We start from the raw sequence: 13,589 nt of genomic DNA on the forward strand, positions 1-13,589 counted from the left end.
AAAAAGCAAAGACAAAATGCAGAATATGCAAAACAAACACATTTATACTATGCTTGGTTCAAAATGGGACCAACCCAGTTCCAGCAGCAAGCCACCAAGAATTCAACTCAGCTTTGCTTTTCTTGATGCAGTGTAAATTTTGAGCATGTCTACATACCTTGAACAGCTGCACTCCAATACAAGCAAACATGAACTGCAGCAGCGTTGTAACAATCATGATATTACCAATAGTTCTAATAGCCACAAAGACACACTGAACAACATGCTGGAAAGAAAGGAAAAAAAAAAAAAAATTTTAACACAACTTGTTACTTAGTATGACAGAAAACAAACCGGAAAAGTCTATTTTATCACATTCGGATTTTTTTTTAAAACTACTATTTTTGTGTTGTCATTATTATACCTACTACCATAATTAAACTTGTTTCCTAAATTTGTCTATAAGTCTGTTGACATAGACCCATCAACATTAACTGACTAAAGATTACATAAGCATTATGGAAAAACAATTAAAATATTGCTCTGGCATGTTGGTTCACAGCAAATATTATGATCAAAATCTGCTCTCCACGGCATTGGTGTTCCTCCACATATAAACTGCTGTAACTGTGGGCAGAACCTGGCCTCATATGTTTAAGAATCAGGAACTGATTTATGTCCTAGCCCTGTGAACTTCTCTAGGCAATTTTTCTTGCGCAAGAATTTTTAACCTGACGCAGGAGTGAAGAATCAGGCCAACAGAAATATAACTTAAAAATAAAAATAAACACCTTAAGTCCTTTTGCTCTGTTTATTGCCCTTAGAGGCCTCAAGACTCTTAAAACTCTGAGGATCTTCACAACTGAGATAGCACTTGATCTAGGGGGAAAAAAAAGTTATTCTGTTACTTTTAAGGTAACTGATTTTATTACTAAGAATAACAATGTTCTTGCAACTTCCTTACACATGAAATTTCAAAAAAGTCTCAAGATATATATACAAGATTTTTTAAAAGTATTTCATTATTGATCCTTTATTAATATTAGAAAATAGTATCAATCTCATAAATACCATAAGAATTATTTTGATTTCTGGAGCAACTTGGGAATTAACAGCTCAGAAGCTTGTCTGACACTGTAATGTGGTTAAGTTTGGTCAGAAGCATAATAGTCCCCAAAGTATTTTTCAGTTTTGACAAGCTCTTTTGAGACTGTGTAAGTCCTGTAAATCAATGAATACCTTAATTTCCAATCAGCTGGAGATGAAAAGATCTCAAATAACTCACATTCCCTTTGTTTAAGTAGCTAGGAACTGCATTTTGAGGAAGTAACAGCGGACAGCCTTTTAAAGAACATTCTGTGAAACTGAAAGCTTGTGTAACAGGTATTCTAGTACAAGCAGAATACAAAGTGGGAAGCAGTTGACTGACACCCAGCACTTGCTCTTTTCTAAGTCACTAAGGGTTTCGCAGATGACTTTAAATGAGACACAACTGCTCAGTGAATGAATAAGCACCTTCAGACTCTTCTATTATGTTTCGCCTGATCCAAACAAAGCACAAAAATCCCTTCACTACCACTTACAGTCCTGATTAAGGTACAACTTCTCTCCCCTTCATATACTGCCAAGTTACATACCCCAGCAGGTCAATTCTGAAAGAGCAAGCTCATAGAACTACATTGTAGATGTGGCAATAGCACAAAAGAGGGTATATAAACCTCCTGAAGCTCCAGGAATCACTTGCTATACAATAGTGTCATGGTGCTCTTCCTTGTCCTCTTGGTAATAGCAGGAAGTAGTAATTTGTTTCCAACCCATATTAGTCATGAGTTACAACCATATAAAGCACTACACCTCTTGCCAGTCCCAACCCTGAACACTGATACTGCACGCCCACACACAACGGGGGAACAAAAGGAGCTGAAACACTGATTTCAGTATAAAACCCCAAAGCAAAAATAAATCATTCACATTATAAATATAGTACTTACTGAATACCAAATGATACCAGAGAAACACCCACAACCAGCAAATCCAGCAAATTAAAATAATTCCTGCAGAAGGACCCTTTATGAAGGAATGCTCCAAAAGCTGTCATCTAAAAATAGAATTGTCACACGTTTAGTCTATATTTCAATTTATTCAAATTCACATTTAGGCTGTTTACAAGACACTTGCCTAGAGTGTGAATGCATACAATACTATCTCACTTTCTAAAAGCAATTGAGATATAAAACAATCCCAGTATGTACATTAAATCCTTCATTTAAATCATAAAAATTCTGCTCAAGCAACACCAGCAAATGTGTTAATTGTTTCTGATGTCAACAAATGTTATATTTTGTATAAGAACTGATTAGGCTGAGGTGATTACACTGAACTGATTTGGCCTTTGTTAGAAAAATGACTACCAGAACCATAAAATTTCCATGCTTACTAAACTGCAAGGTCCAGATTCTGACTCCTAATCATTCATACTGTCTTGAGAATTGAAGAAGCTGAAAATGTATTGCAAAAACCTGAGAGTCAAATCTGGTACAGAACTAGCACTAGGCTGTCATAAGGCAGCATTACACAGCTATTTGCCTTTGGCTCACAGGAGACATATTAAGATCATGAGTGGGTATCTTGGAATAACCTGGAACAACCCATAGATTGTTTTGTATTATGTGTGGACAAAGGTCCCCAAGTTTTGCTGGTCTGTGGGGAATATCAAACATTGCTCTCCCTATTGGACTCTCTTTTCATTTTTTGCTTTCTCTGCCTAGATTAAGATGAAAGAAGCACACAATGGGTATCTTCTGAAGGAACCTGCATGAGCCAGTGATAGAGGCTCTATTAATTATAGCTGCAGACAGAATCTGGGCAGATGTTCTCAGGTATCGCAAAGCTGAATTTGGCTCCTAAATCTATGAATTAGACCCTTACCATAACTGCGAGTAAGTACCAGTTAAAAAATGCACAGAGGAATCCAGTTAAGTCATTAGAAGCACAGAATCTGCACTTGAGTAGAATTTTGCATGGGTTTCTCCATAGTTATGGATTAAGACTGAAACACAAACTAAAAACTTGAAATTAAAATAAGGATACCTTTGAAAAATACCTAGTAGTCAGTTCAGGCACATGGATTCTAATTTCTTCAGCCTTAAGGTCCTCTTAAAAAGATCTGAGTACTCTCAGCTACTCATTGTTTTCCACAGGTAAGAAAACTCAGTGCCAGCCAGAGAACATCTGATACTGACTCTGCATTTTAAACGCACTACTTTCTATTCTGTTCTGTTCCTCAAGATGGAGCAAAAAGATTTTATTTCCTTTCCTCTTGCAGCAGACTATGACATCTTTCAAGACTGTTCCACAATGTAGAACAGAGCTACCGACAATGGGCATCTCAGTCCACTGTGTCACTACTCGTGTGCACAAACTTGCAGGCCTTTTGTATGAAAAACCATTAGCGTCAGTGAAAGCTATGTATCTGCAAAGGAATGCAAACTACAAAAGATGCATTTTTCTTGAAGCCCTTCTCTCCTTATCCTCATGTTAAATTTGCTTTTGTTGTGATCAAAATACTAAATGTTCCTCAAAACTAGAAGAATAAAAATCCTAAAGCCTTAACCTCTGCCATGACATGAGAGAGGTAATATAACTATATTATAAAATTGCCAATAAAGTCCTAGCTCTTTTCACTTACAACAGTACAGAGTATGGCTAAACTCATTAAAATCAGTGGGAGTTGAACACTAAAATAACCCTGAATATCAAACCTACATCTATCTACAAATACTCATTTACACTGTAGTATGTTACCAGTTAGCAGCACACAAAGTTTCATGTAAAGACTCCCACAAAAGTAAAGATATATTGACCTAAAAATACAGGTGAAGTACCTATCTCCCCATCTTTATATGGAGACTCATATTCCAATCGCTACAAATCCCAACAGATGCATTTGATTAAAACTCTCTATAGCAAATCATTCTATCCTTCACACAGACCAAGACCCAAGCAAAGCCCACAGCGGATTTGAGGTGGTGAGCACTGTCACACAGCCTGCGGCGGAGCAGACGCTGCAGGACGCTCACTGAGCTGAGCGCCGGGGGCACCGCCTCCGCTGCTCTTTTCCTCCTGCCTGTAATTCCACACCAGTGGGGAATGGTTTAAATGGTGTGGGATTAGCACAGCTGGGGTAAGGTTAAAAGCACAAGGCCCTAACCTGACTTTTGCTGTGATGTTTTCATGCTTCCCAAGTACTGCAAACAGGATGGTAAGCTGGATTTCAATGCCATGTAGGGATTACATAAGAGAATTATTAAATGCTTTAAACTGATGTTGCAGCTTTTCTGTTATTCATATCCTCATTCATCTACTCAATGCCATATAATGTGGAAATTCTCATGTCTGCATAGCAGTCAGTAAGATAGAGCACAGAGAGACTCTCCACATGCTGAGAGTTATTCTGGTTTAATGCTTGGTTTTTGGACATTTACAAGTTTCTTCGCTACAGCTGATAATATTGCATCTGGTTATCTTAATTTCATATACTTTTTGCCTGGAAGTTAAAGAATGCTATTGTTACTGCAGGTATAGCCTTGAATTTACTCCTTGCAGAACACACGCAGCTTCTGCACGACTTAGATACTGTGGAAAGCACAGCGCAAAACCCAGCACGGAAGACATGGAGGACTCCAGCCACAAGCAAGCAAAGCCAGTGTCTGAGACATGTTAGCAAAGCAGGCACTGTATATGTATGTGTGTCATGTTCTGGTTGTCCATTATATTTTTTATGGTACAATTTATTTTCCTTTATAAATACATGTGAGTGCGCTGCAGGGCAGAGCTTCCTGGAGAAAGTGAAGTGAGGAGCACCAACATTTTTGGCTATGATGGGGTTTCTTTGTAATATTTTACAATGCCAGATTTCAGCAGCCCAAACTCTAGAGCCTCCTACTTCCCTTGGATAACTCCCGAGTCGCTCAGTGTCAGAATCTTTTGCCATTAGTAGGAACGCTGCGTTTCTTAACGCATCCAGTTATGTCTTTTTATGTCATGCTTTATAACTCCGTCTCCTAGAGAAACACAATTGGAACTACAGGAGCTATACAACCTGCTGCTCAGAGCATGTGGAAGTTTACTGACTCTTCTGCCACAGAAATGGTGGTAACATTTTGTATGGCTTCTCAAATTCAGAGTTGGGAACTAGTTTGATCTAATGATACAGTTCTTATCAGTGCTTCGTTCTTTCCTTTAGTTTGGCCTTTCTCTAGCAGCGAAAAAAATGGGTATTTATTTTAGAATGTGTCCTGGTTTCAGCTGGGTTCATTTTCTTCCGAGTAGCTGGTACAGTGCTGTGTTTTGGATTTAGTATGAGAATAATGTTGATAACACACTGATGTTTCAGTTGTTGCTAAGTAGGGCTTACACGAAGTCGAGGACTTCTCAGCTTCTCACGCTCTATCAACTGAGAAGGCTGGAGATACAGAAGAAGCTGGGAGGGGGCACAGCCAGGACAGCTGACCCAAACTGGCCAAAGGGATATTCCATACTACATGACATCACGCTCAGTATATAAACTAGGGAAAAGCTGGCCAGGGGGCCGCTGCTTGGGAACTGGCTGGGCATCGGTCAGCGGGTGGTGAGCAATTGTATTGTGCATCACTTATTTTGTATATTCTTTTATCTTTATTACTATTATCTTCCCTTCCTTTTCTGTCCTATTAAACTGTGTTTATCTCAACCCACAAATCTTACTCCCACCCCCCCGGTTCTCTCCACTGTGAGGGGGAGTGAGCGAACACCTGTGTGGTGTTTACCTGCCTGCCAGGTTAAACCACAACAGAATGCTACAAATTTTATAGGATTAATCAGTTCTGTAGCAAGCTCCTTGCTGCTTAAAATGAGAAATAAGGGGATAAATGGAAGTCTGGGAGAATATTCGCAAGCGTAAAAATAGTCTACTACTTACAGTACAGCTTATCTTGTAAACAGCCCAAATATTGCATCAATTAGTATTAATCAAATCACATTGTGAAGAGTATGCACAGCAATATGAGCAAAAGCTGGGAGAAGAGATTTTGTTAAGCTTAATCCTCAACTGGAAATGCAAAGTTTATGTACAGATTCTTAGTGTACCAGAAATTTTTAAGTGTATAGATCAGGGTTACTCAACCAAAAACTCATGGTGAATACACACAGCATGAAACTTGTAGGAATCATGCGTAAATCTCTGAAAAAATATTTCGCAAATTCCCACCAAACATTTTTTTTGTTCAACATTTTCTTCCATGTGAACCTAATCCTCAGTTATATGGCTTCTTTGCCAGAGTAAGCCTCATACATCTAAAAACTGAGTAACCCCAATGGATGTTCTTAATAATCAGTACACAAACTATACATTAAAATGCCAATTTTTGACTCATGCATGGGTAATACATTTAAGCAAGCATATTTATGCCTTTCTGTGTATTTAAATGTATGCCCAAGATAAATGCAAAGTATCTTAGTATATAGATAGATAAATGCAAGATATCTTGCAAGTCCTATTGCAAGAAAATAGTTATCTACTATTTTAGCTCTGTGAATATAGTTCAGCAAAAGAAATGAGAAATTACATGCTCTCTCCTGAAAAGACTGATTGTCTCTTTTGGAAATGCCAGAGCAAGGAGAAGGAAAAGCTCATGCGCAGTGAATTATTTTTCCTTTTTCTGACAACTGTAAGTTTTAAAAGGGTAAAAAATGAATTATTAAATTGATGTAATGATAAAAAATCAGCTTCTTCATGCACCCAATGGTAAAAAATAACCAATCAAAACTATGAGGAACTGTCAAATAAAAAAATCCTCTGGTTTAAAAAAAGTTTAGCTTTGATCACTTAGAGAAAAGGCGAAGAACACTTCAAGTGCCTTTTCTTGGCAGATGACACACAAGGAAAATCCTTTTAAACAAACTTCCTTTAAAAACCTGTTACCTTCAAAATGATCTCAAATGTAAACATACTAGTGAAGACATAATCTGCATACCCTAGGATCTGGAAGGTAAACAAAAAGTTACAAACATTATTGCTAAAGCTGCTTTTGAGCTAACAAGGATCAATTAACAATGCATTACCTTTAACAGGATTTCAACAGTAAAGATGGCTGTGAAAGCATAGTCAAAGTAACCAAGTATCTGCAAGGTATAATATGTGCCATAGTAAGAAATCCATCTATTAATAAATTTTTACAACTTAGACCACATGCACAACACCACCTGAATTAATCTAAGTAGGTAGATGGGGAATTTAGACAAAGTAGTTTAAAATTTCAGCTACTGAGCAACCATTTTTATTTACTTAAAAATTTAACAGATGCTACTGTGCTTAGATATCAGATTTCATCCTTAAAGAGTTACCAGGACCCAATAAGCAACACTTTCTTTCAATTCAGACTTTCCTCTATCAGCTTTCACAGGTACTTTCTTCAGCCTTTAGCAGAGATACAGAATCTTATGCAAAGAATAAATACTTATTATTGATAACTTTTTTTTTTATTGAAGTATTGTATCAAAAAATAAAACTTCAAATAACTTTTTTTTTTTACTGAAGTATTGTATCAAAAAATAAAACTTCAAAGGATGCTTCTAGATTGCACATCATTCTACATTCTGCTACATTATATTATTCCTGTATAGGCTGGGCTAGAGTCTCACAAAGCAAATTAACCAGTAACTAAATTACTTAAAATCAGCACTACAACTCTTTTTTCTTGAACTTGGAAGATACAGCAGTGATTTATTTGTAGGAAATTTAAAAGAACTCACAACAGTTGCACAGTGATACACAAAATTTCAAAAAGATTGTGGATGCGATATTGACTTCACTGCTGTCGATAGGAACACTGCCATATATTTCACTACAACCAAAATTTCACCCTTTCAAGGTGGCCATATCACTAGCACTTAATTTAGTGATCGGCGTGCACTGCAGTAGGGTACTAGTTTAGTTTCAAGGATTCAGCAATGCAACTAGCAAACAGTTGTGCACAGAAACATGTTGCCTGTGGCTCAGCAACTAATAACATGGGAAGGAGAAATAAAATAAAGAGACAACACACAAAGACAGTATTCCTATTAGATCATATAAAAGGAAGTAATTTTTTTGCTCATATTCAGTTGAAGATCATATCCTTCTGTCCCTTGCTGTGGCTGAAAAAATAGTCAAATATTAAAGGCATTCAACAAAGATTAATCAGTAAGGAATTCATTCTAGAGTTAAAAGAAAATATTTAAAGGCATTCCAGTTTGTAAGCTTTCATTCCCTTGCCGAGCTGGCTTGTTGAAGGAACATGATCATTCAAGGTAGTAACAAGAAAAATATGCAGGTCTGGTGCATTTGTGAATACTTACAACAAGAGGGCAATGCCATCTTGAAATCACTCACACATTTTACCTGTGTCCCAAATAGGAATAATCCTTTCAGTTACCACCACTCTGCAGTTACATTTTCCTAGTACTCCTCTAGTTACAAAAACAATTACCAGCCCTTCGAGCCATCTCTACAATAACAATTTCAGTATTGCCCACCAGCTCTCTTCTTATTATCCATTAGTGTGATTTATTCATAAGATTGCACTTGTCCAGTTTTATAGATATGGGAAGTGCACAGTTCTACTGAATAGTACATGAAGAGTGTCTTTGTGCTTTGACCTCTTTTTACCTTTGAAGAAAGTTTTAACTTTTTGGTTTTTAATAATGTTACTGAAAAAATGTTCAGAGAATGTCAACAGCCAAAAGAAGACTTTCAAAGGCTGCATCTACACTAGCAAGAACTAGAGGGTTACAACATTTACTGACCTTGCTGTAAGAGGTGGAAGAGTTTCTCTAACTCCGTGGCAATCTCTACAGATCAATTTATATCTAAGACAGGAGAGGCCTGGAAGTTCTGTCAAAGTATCCCAAAAGTCCCCACAGAAACCCTATTTCATACCTAATCTAAGCACGCACAACTCACAATAACATGAGAGGCTTGCTTCACCGCTAATACAAGCGCAACAAGTGTAAGACAAACATTAGTGGTCACGAGAGTGGATTTATTTTTGTCTAATAATTGTGCATTTGAGTAACAGGCAAGTCTTCTACTATATTAAGAACTTAAAATTCAGGAATTTGTTTTAGAAGAACACAGATGTTTACTTACCACATAAACTACACTTTTATTGAATAATAGAGACATTTCTGAAATTAATACTCTTACAAATATTTTGTTTCTACAACTATATATAAAAAAGGATGCAGGAAAGGAAAACACTTCCAAAAAGGAAACACTTCCAAATTTTCAGGTTTGTATATAGGCTGAAATGGCATTTGACTCTGAATCAAGGCAAGAGCTGGGCATGCTCTGATCCTCATCTTACATGTGAGTTTAGGAAAAAGTAAAACCTGTTTAGTTGCTGATTTGGCCAATCAGGAATCCAAGGATCTTCAGGTCCGATGTGGTGTGGCCACACAAACTCATTAGTGTGGCCACATCAGCTTCTTTGAAAGAAGAGGTAATATCCTTACGAATGCATACACTCACTAACAGAGTGATAATCTGAGTTCCCCAAGACCATATAATAGAGCCAATGAAGGAGAAGAGAGGACAGGTCAGAGTTTATTCCCAACATGTTATAAACAATGATAATTTTAACTGGCATTTTTAAATCAGTGTCAAACACTGAGAGGCACTAAGAGTGATTCAGAAAATGCACATCAGGTACATCAGCTGAAAATTATGAAAAAATATGAAAATTATAAAGATTATGCTCAGCTTGAGTACATTTTAGTCTGATATATCAATAGCGAACAAAGGGAAAACATTATGTACATAATAAATGGTTCTAATACCTATGATGTTCCTTCAATAAAGTTACTTGTCTTTAAAGATTCATGCTTTTTAATGCCAAAAAAAAAAAAAAGCATGACTTGAAAAAGGAAAAAGAAAGGTACTTAACCTGAAAATTAAAAACCAGGCACTAGTCCCAAAGGATTGTTACCCTGTGAGGATATATTTATCTTCATACATAAAAATTAAGGGCTTACGTTATTTCGAAAAGAGTGGCTGCGAATTGGATCTTCTGCTGCTAGGGAAACACTGCTCAGCATGATGAAGACAAGGATGAGATTGGTAAAGATGTGGTGATTGATGAGTCTGTGGCATCCCACTCGAATTCTGAAGAAGAGATACAAAAATACACCATGTGCACAAATAGAATTCAGCAGATGGCTAATTACAACATGTTTAATGACTGACAACAATGACAGAACACAGCAACCATCAGCAGCTAAAAGCAGTGCAAATGCTGAAGTTATAGCTCTGATTTGTAAAAGTGTAAATAAATTCAAAATCCAATCCACCTGTAGTGAAGACGCACTAATCAAAGGAATCAGAGAGGATTTCCCAGCTCCCGTTGGTTTTCAATGGGTTATGAATGCCACTACAAGTTCCAGTGTTGTACCACTGTGTACATACAGAGGCCAATGTCAAAAGGACCAACACCAGATAATAAGTCATTTCAGATCCCCAGTTTGATTTGATTCTTATTAAAGCTGTGAAAAATACTCATAAAGTGAGATGTGGCTTAGGCTGCAGATCTCGTGCTACTTAGAGACTCAACCCAAATCAGAAACTCCTGTGAAGATTTTCTTGCAGAATTATAGGACAAGTGGGTGTTGAAGATTACAGAGCTGCTAAGTTTCAGCCACATAACATGAAGTGAAACTGTACATATGCTTAGAGTCACTGAGCCCCAGGTTATTACAGATGCTACTGTACACCTTGGTAGAGTAGGTCCGGGATTAAATTGTCAAAAACGCAGGATCAGGTTCGTAACTGACCAACACTGAAGTTGTCTAAAATCTACTGATGAATCACAACATTCTTGAGGAAAATTGGTTCTCCTGCTATTAAGTAGATGATTTGAGTACAGCGTATCTTAGCGTCCTGGTTTTGGCTGGGATAGAGTTAATTTTCTTCACAGTAGCTAGTACGGGGCTGTGTTCTGGATTTGTGCTGGAAACAGTGTTGATAACACAGGGATGTTTCATCACTGCTGAGCAGTGCTTACACACAGCCAAGGCCTTTTCTGCTCCTCACCCCACCCCACCAGCGAGCAGGCTGGGGGTGCACAAGAAGCTGGGAGGGGGCACAGCCGGGACAGCTGACCCCAACTGACCAAAGGGATATTCCATACCATATGACGTCATGCTCAGCATATAAAGCTGGGGGAAGAAGGAGGAAGGGGGGGACGTTTCGGAGTGATGGTGTTTGTCTTCCCAAGTAACTGTTACGCGTGATGGAGCCCTGCTTTCCTGGAGATGGCTGAACACCTGCCTGCCAATGGGAAGGAGTGAATGAACTCCTTGGTTTGTTTTGCTTGCGTGCACAGCTTTTGTTTTACCTATTAAACTGTCTTTATCTCAATCCATGAGTTTTCTCACTTTCACTCTTACAATTCTCTCCCCCATCCCACCAGGTGTGAGTGAGCGAACGGCTGTGTGGTGTTTAGCTGCCTGCCAGGTTAAACCACAACACTTAGTCAAGCAAGATGACCATTTTGGCCTGAAAATATGTAGCATTAGTTGAGGCCAAAAGCAATTTGACATGTTCAACAAATCTAATGTTTTTGCATTCAGCATATGTGTTCTTAAAATTAGTAGTTTAAATAGCTGTCCTTCCAGCTTGTTTGAAAATTCTGAAGAGTTTTTAGACAACCCATGCAATGAATAAGATACGAGCCCAAAACATTGTATCTTGACACCATCTTCTAAACTTAATTGTGATGAGCTCTACCACTGAGAAGACAGCATTCTCCTGTGCCAAATAACTCTTAAGCTCCCTTCTAAGACCACTCATGAAATTACTATATATAAATGTAACAGCTATGTTCAGTCTGTAGAAACTGAATTTAGTTCACTTGTTCACTTCCATCCAACAATCAGTAACGACATTTACTGACTACTGAAGCTTGCTTTCTTCATCAGTGTAGAACTTCAAATGCTCTGGGGCTAGACTGAGCAATGAAAGATTCCAATTCCCCCCCAAAATCCAACTACTATTACTCTTGATTTTTGAAATAATTTGTCTTTATCTTCAGTGTTTGCTGGAATCTGGGAAAATGCTGTTACCCCAGGAGGAATATATACATCCTTTCTTCTTCTTTTCTCTTTTTCGCTCTCTTATTTTCTCTTCTCCTTCCTCACCTGTATTGCTCCGCAAAGGTTCCTAGGGTTACTAGGAATCCTATCTCATGTAGAAGATGCTCAGATCTTACGTCACATCTTTTATATCCAGTGACTAACATATTAAATAGCTAATATACATTAAAGCGTGCTGTTCAGACATGTAGTACAGCTATTATCTTCAACAGTGGGAAGCAAATTAATATATTTATCAAATTCTTTCCATTTACCAAGTCATTCAGAAAATTTTAGGAGAGAAGCCGATCTCTCTCCTGTTGAAGATATTGGAGTTCTATTCCTAACCTCACTGGAAGGAGGCCTGTTCCTTCACTGCTAAACCTTGATGGACTAAACCAGTATTTTTCAAAATTATATTTACGGATTGGTGCTGCTGAAGATGAAGAAGGCACTCCCTTCAGGGATTGGTGTAATCTTCTCCTTCATATTTAGTTCCGATATTCTACGGGGACGTGGGCCTGCTGGTACCTCTGGTTCATCCTCCTCATCTTCTTCACCTTCACCTACTTTAAATTAAACACTTTTTTACTATAAAATAAAAAACATTGAGGTTTTGTTCATAACAATATAAAAGCATGGCTTGTATTAAAATATATATGGCTTATAGGAAATATATATTCATGGCATGGCTTTAAAAAAATCTATGAATCAATATATGAACATCCATATAGTTGTCATGAGGTTATATACATGTTTATGTACATATATGGGTGTGTGCATAAGTGCCCTGAGTGCACTAACAGGCTTTACTGGCCCTGACCAGCCTCATCTGGGGTCTTCACTCACACTCCCTGCATATGGGCTCTGGAGCCCCACTTAAGCTCAGCCCCTGAGCGTCAGTCCACGCCTGAGCTGTGTTGCAGGGGTGCTGAGCTCTGTGCTCTGGCTGGGCACCGAGTGCTCAAAAGGCAGGGCAGATTTCTGTAATAGGCATCCAGACAGAACTGGTTTTTAGATAAGTATGTTCACTGGACTGGAAGAAGCTAAGACAAAAGTGATTGAACATCATCAGCCCTGGAATGTCCTTTTTTGCCAAACGTTTCAGAAAAGTTTAGAATTTGCTCTCACATCCAGATAGTATTACCACAGGAGTCTTCAGGCTCACAGTATTAACTCTCATATGCTGTTTGTACTGTCTAGGAAGCTGCAGAAAAAGATAATACTTAGCAGCTTACAGGCCCATTTATCCACTGATAACAGAGCACAACTTCACTGACTTCAAAGGAATTGATTCAGTGTTCAGCAAGAGCAAGTTTAGGATATTTTAGCAAACAAACTTAAATGTGTTTGTCTTCTGGCTGATACTCACATACCTGGTACATCACAGGGTGGATAGGGATCTTTATCCTCATCCTCTCCTTCTCCATATTCAGCAATTGTCACCTACAGCAATGAAAGGGATG

The 13,589-nt window shown here is 38.0% G+C and overlaps 1 protein-coding gene across 1 annotated transcript in view; it reads right to left on the bottom strand.

The window, feature by feature from the left end:
• The window catches only part of LOC104074873 (voltage-dependent L-type calcium channel subunit alpha-1D), a gene marked incomplete at both ends in the record, with an annotated part of 93,641 nt that overhangs the window by 30,983 nt on the left and 49,069 nt on the right, over positions 1 to 13,589 (bottom strand). Inside the window, 7 exons of the mRNA XM_009575168.1 lie at positions 96 to 265; positions 771 to 858; positions 1,971 to 2,077; positions 6,941 to 7,000; positions 10,030 to 10,159; positions 12,548 to 12,692; positions 13,500 to 13,569. Coding sequence (XP_009573463.1) covers positions 96 to 265; positions 771 to 858; positions 1,971 to 2,077; positions 6,941 to 7,000; positions 10,030 to 10,159; positions 12,548 to 12,692; positions 13,500 to 13,569 — 770 coding nt within the window. The remainder of the gene's footprint in view (positions 1 to 95; positions 266 to 770; positions 859 to 1,970; positions 2,078 to 6,940; positions 7,001 to 10,029; positions 10,160 to 12,547; positions 12,693 to 13,499; positions 13,570 to 13,589) is intronic.

This window comes from Fulmarus glacialis, unplaced genomic scaffold (genome assembly GCF_000690835.1).
Source record: "Fulmarus glacialis isolate BGI_N327 unplaced genomic scaffold, ASM69083v1 scaffold10593, whole genome shotgun sequence".
Classification (NCBI taxonomy): domain Eukaryota; kingdom Metazoa; phylum Chordata; class Aves; order Procellariiformes; family Procellariidae; genus Fulmarus; species Fulmarus glacialis.